At 49.6% G+C, this 5,606-nt stretch overlaps 1 protein-coding gene across 2 annotated transcripts in view; it reads right to left on the bottom strand.

Annotated features, from left to right (window-relative positions):
* Nucleotides 1-5,023, bottom strand: part of NPAS2 (neuronal PAS domain protein 2) — a 152,402-nt gene extending 147,379 nt beyond the window's left edge. For both annotated transcript variants that reach the window (XM_010829646.1, XM_010829647.1), the window contains exon 1: nucleotides 4,895-5,023. In XM_010829646.1, the coding sequence (XP_010827948.1) occupies nucleotides 4,895-5,007 (113 nt within the window). In that variant the 5' untranslated portion in view covers nucleotides 5,008-5,023. The remainder of the gene's footprint in view (nucleotides 1-4,894) is intronic.
* Nucleotides 5,024-5,606: the final 583 nt, after the last annotated feature.

The following is a 5,606-nucleotide window of genomic DNA, read 5'->3' as shown; positions in this document are numbered from 1 at the left end:
CTGGAGCCTGAATGCCACCCACAGCATCCCAGCCAGTGCCGTCCATCTCCATGGAAACAGGATGCACTACTCTCTCTGGCAGCCTCTGCTAGATCCTGTTAGTTGAACTTACTAGAAAATTCTTCCTGTTAAGCCAAAATACCTGTCCCCTCAAGCCCCGGGCCTTCTATTCATTAATTCTAAGTGTTCAAGAGCGACACAGAATGACAGCCCTCAGATCAGACTATTATGTTTTAAATTGAGCTGAAATTCACTTAACTTCATTTACACATGATCCACAACATTGTGAACATTTCAATATCATCAAAGAGGCAAATTATTCCTCTCTACCCATATGTGCCCCAGAGATATTTTCTATTGACTTCCACAAAAAGATTTAGAGGGCATTTTTCCTCTAAATAATTCACAATCCCTTCCTTTAAAAAAAAAATCAGTGGTGAGCATTTAAAACCCAGGTTACATCATTTGAACTCAGAAAATTTTCAAACAAGTAAACACTTACAGATGGGTATCAACGAGGATCAACAAAAATCAACACCAACAACATTAGCAAAGATTTCTCGCAAACAAAGCGAGGCAGTTACCTTGACACTGTTGGTAGATCACTGAAGGAGCCTAATGCACATTTCGGATGATGTTTAAAGCCACGTGATCATTAAAGAAGAAATGAAGCAGCCAAATCTGTTCCTTTCTTCTTTTTACAGTTTTACAGGTAGCTTTTTTTTTTTTTTTCCCAGTAGCTGGTGGCTGTGGATCTTTCTCTTATTTTCACCCAAAGTTGGAAAGATGAGCTACTAGTTTTCTGGGTTCTTAGCTGTTTTCAAAGCATGCCCATTTTGTCACAGGTGACCCCATCTCCTCTCGGCCTGCAGAGCACTTGAGCAGGCATGAATATCAGGAAAACTGCCTCTCTTGCTCCCATCTCCTAGCTGAGCTCCTGGGTAGTCCTCTAGAGTCTCTCTTCCTCCTGCTCAGCCTTCCTTAGCATCTGGAGTCCAATGGCCACTGACCCCTGCACAGCCACTTGCTCTCAACTGGTTCCTGAAGACGGTCCTCTGGGGATCCCCATCTCAGCTGCTGTCAGAGAACCTTCCATGGATGCCATGTAACTCTGAATCATTACCACATTTTGCAATCTGTGTAGGAGTCCAGAGGGCCCTCAACGCACAGCGTTTCTGGGCTTGACTGTACCACCGGTTAACTGACAAATTCTGAAGTCCCCTGGCTGTAAGAGTTTTCACATTTCTCTGGCTTTCAGCCACATTTAATAAACCCATTTTCCTTGGTCTCTGGTATTGTCCCAAGGCTCTTCCATGGTGGTTTATGGAGTAAAATCAGGAGGGTCCATCTACTGAAGATGAAGTTGAATTTAAGTAAATTGAAGGCACTCCCTAAGACATGTTGGAAAGATGCGGAACCAAGGCTCATGACATAGTCACCCCTGAAGGCTGGAGCGATGGTCACAGGGTGCAGAAGCGTCAGGAGACGGGGCTGTGGGGCTATGTGAAGTGGTGAGACGGTGCCTGTAGCTGTTCTCGAATGAGAAGCTGGGAAGGCTTGGGGCTGCAGGGCCCCTCCCAGGGCCAGGGAGGCTGATGGCTTTTTGCGGGCCAGCCCTTGCGAAGCTCAGCTGTGTAGGAGAACAACCCTCAGAGCCAAACTGGTCCAGAAAGTTTTCTCGTTTTATCCCTTTTATATGGAGCAATTCCCACAGTGATCGCACACCTTCCTGGGGGCCTCCGAGGAACAAAGTGAACATACCTGTGACCTCCACCTGGCGGCCCAGGGTCGTCAAGGTGATTGTGACAAGGGATATTCTGGGAGCAGGCTCCTGGCTGGTGACTGAGTACAAAGTCAAGTGTCCCTGGAACTCCAAGCCTCTTTATTCTGCCATCAGCTTCTCTGGCCCCTGGGCCCCCTGCCCACCTTCGCACCACTTGTTCCCTGAGCAGGTGACCGCTTCCTCCGATGCCAAGATCTCCGCCTGCCGGAGAAGCCCAGCAGGTGGCCCCGGGATCTGGCTGTGTGTTCCAGATGGTAAAGAATCTGCCTGCAATGCAGGAGACCCGAGTTTGAGCCCTGGGTCTGGAAGATCTCCTGGAGAAGGAAATGGCAACCCACTCCAGTATTCTTGCCTGGAGAATCCCACGGACAGAGGAGCCTGGCAGCTACAGCCCATGGGGTTGCAAAGAGTTGGACATGACTGAAGCAACTAACACACTTCCAGGCAGGTGAGGCGGCCAAGGAGATGGATGTCAGGGCTGAGACCTGAGCTGGGCCAAGGAGCCCACGGGCCGCCTCCACCCCAGTAACCACCCTCCACTCCCAACCTCTCCTGCCCCACACACCACCCATCGGCTTCCCATTTAAGCTCTTTACTCATTACCACTGATGAAAGCTGTGATTCCCAGATCTCCCTTGGCAGTGGAACTAGCTGGAGAGCCACTAAAATACAGAGTCCCGGGTCCCTGAGAGGTTCTGAGCCTCATCAGGGAGCCAGGTTCGGAAGGAAGAGGCCAGGCCAATACCTGATTCCATGTGTTCCGAGGACTCAGCAGAAGGGAGGGAAGCAGAGACCTCCACTGACCACGTGTCCAGAGCAGTGGAGACACCCCTAATGGCCGGCCTGGGGCCACGTACTTCTCCAGGCAGCACATTCTGGTCCGGCAAAAATGGCACCAGCCACGTGCATGCATGCTCAGCCCTGTCAGTCATGTCTGACTCTTTGCAAGCCCATGACTGTAGCCCTCCAGGCTCCCCTGTCCATGGGATTCTCCAGGCAAGAATACTGGAGTGGGTTGCCATTCCCCCCTCCAGGGGATCTTTTGGTTCAAAAACTTCCACTGTACCAATTGTCCTGGTGAAATGCTGAAAAGCGCACCTGTGGCTCCAGTATGTCACTACAAGGACCAGATACCCAGATGCTATCAGTGGACTGGCGATGCCCAGCTGACCCCAAAGGAGGCCTCTCCCCCTGAGGTCAGCATCCCTCAGCCAGGCCCACTCTGATTCCATCACACACAACAATTAGTATGGCATATGCAGAGAAAGGCAAGTAATTCGATTCACCGGAGTGTCATGGGAAAACAGGATTTATAGCATCACTGATGCTAAAAATAGCTCGAGCGCCCTCACTCCTGAACTTTCTGCACTTCCATGGTTTTAGCCTGTCTCCATTTCCTTCTGTGGTAACCTCATGCGGTGTGAAATGTGTTTTCTGCGGTATTTGATTCCATGTGGGTGTTTTTTCCTGCATCCATCTTCCTTTGTGTTACTTCAAGGGAAAAACAGCCCTGGGAGAGCTTTTGTGCAGTCTGCTATTGTTCTGTATTTAAGTAAAAAAAAAGTACATGCTGCTAAGACCAAGCCAACTGGCAAATTCCCTAAGCTTTAAATCTTTGTTAAAAATGCCAAAGTAAGTGACCCCCGGTCTATAAGGCCAGCAGAACACAGCCCTGCCCACACTTCCAAGTCTCAACAAGTGTAGACCCTTCCAGGGGTCCCACAGGCCTGAGTCTGTCCAGCCTCGAGAAAGGGGCTACCCCTGGTCACCCTTCTGAGAACCCATATAATGAGGTTTCGTAACCACACCTGCACGATCCCCCCAGTGTCGAGGGTGTGTGATCTCAACCTTTCTTTCCAATTGTGGTAAAATGTACATAACATGGGGCTTCCCTGGTGGCTCAGCAGGTAAAGAGTCCACTTGCAGTGCAGGAGGCACAGAAGATGTGGGTTCGATCCCTGGGTCGAGAAGACCCCCTGGAGGAGGGCACGGCAGCCCACTCCAGCATTCTTGCCTGGAGAATCCCCATGGACAGAGGCTACAGTCCACAGGGTTGCAAAGAGTCAGGTCAGATACAACTGAAGTGACTGAGGACGCACGCACACATACATAACATAAAATGTACCATCTTAACCTCCAAGTGCACACTTCAGAGGCATTAAACACATTCACAATGCTGCGTCACTATCACCACCAACCATCTCCAGAATTTTTTCAGCACCCAGAGCCATTTCAGCACTCTAGCCATTAAACACGAATTCTCCACCCGTCCCCCCAGCAGCCTCGGGCAGCCGCCGTTGTATCCTCTGTCTCTGCGAATCTGACAAACTCAGGAACCTCCCAGAAGTGGGATTCTGCAACACTGTCCTGCTGCGTCTGGCTTCTCTCACTCAGCACAACGTCTTCAGGGTTCATCTGTGCTGTAGCACGTATCAGAACTTCCCTCCTTTTCATGGCTGTGTAACATTCCCACGCAGGCAGACATAAAGAAGAGACTTTTGGACTCAGAGGAAGAAGGAGAGGGCAGAATGATTTGAGAGAATAGCATTGAAACATAAGCATTACCCACATGAAACAGATAGCCAGTGAGAGTTTGATGTATGACCCAGGGCACCAAAGCCAGTGCCCTGCGGCAACCTGGAGGAATACCGTGGGGAGGGAAGTCGCGGGGGGGTTCAGGTGGAGGGGACACATGTATACCTATGGCGGATTCATGTGATGGATGGCAAAAACCGTCACAATATTGCAATAATCCTCCAATTAAAATAAATAAATTTAAAAAACATTCCATGTATCTGACACACATGCTTAAGTTTTTGATTCTACAAATGATGAAAATAATTCTTTTCAACCTGCCAACATATCTAGGATTCCATACTCAGTCTCAATAGCTACAATTTTAATAGACAACTTATCCAGCAGAAGGCTCCCCACACAGTCACAAGGGGCCATCCACTCCACCCCCATCCCCCCTCCCTGGGGCCATGGCCTGGAACCTGGTATTAGAGCAACTAAAATTCTAGATTAGGAGCCAGTCTGTGGTTCTGGGCATTCTCTGCCTTGACCACGCCACAGGACTGTGAGAAAGCTTGCAGAAAACTGATATCTTACTTTATTTTTATCTTTGAAGATTGTGATTGCTGCATAAGAATTCCCAGTTTCCCGGTGAAGCAGAGACCATGTCTCCAGCCTGGGTGAGGCAAAGTGGAAGACGATGTCCACATCCTCCTTGGGCCGAGCAGCTGGACGGTGGATATGGCATCTGTGGCAGACCAGATGGCGACCCTCGGCCTTCACAGAACGCCAATTAATTGTATACGGTTCTACGCCCAGACATCTTGGACCACCCTCTGCTAAAGTCAACTAAAACAAAGGATAAAAGAAGGATTAAAGAACATACCAGAATTATCACTGAACCGATAAGACAACAGGAGTCTGTGCAGACCAAACACACAGTGGAGGCAGGGGTCCTGGGAGTAAATGAGGCTGAAGCTAGGTTCTCCCAGGAGGCGAACCCCGGCGACGTGGAGCATTGATGCGATGCCGTGCAGGTCGAGACAGAAGGACAGCGGCACCCTGTCTATGTTGGGACCCACCAGGAGACCCTTACGTGAAGCTTGATCTCAAAGCAGGGCTCTAATCCACGTGGATGGGAACAAGAGGGATTACACAGCATGGACAAGAAGGCTTCCTTTTTCAGCGCCAAGGAGAAAAATAATCTCCCCCAAAGAGTCATAACCAGGAGACGGCCTTCAAACAGATTTCAGGCCCTGTGTGGTTTGAAAATCCCCAGGAGAGAATTTCAAGTAGTTTCGAGTTGACG

Source organism: Bison bison, unplaced genomic scaffold, assembly GCF_000754665.1.
Source record: "Bison bison bison isolate TAMUID 2011002044 unplaced genomic scaffold, Bison_UMD1.0 scf7180017864508, whole genome shotgun sequence".
Lineage (NCBI taxonomy): Eukaryota > Metazoa > Chordata > Mammalia > Artiodactyla > Bovidae > Bison > Bison bison.
This window is presented reverse-complemented; position numbering and strand designations above follow the sequence as displayed.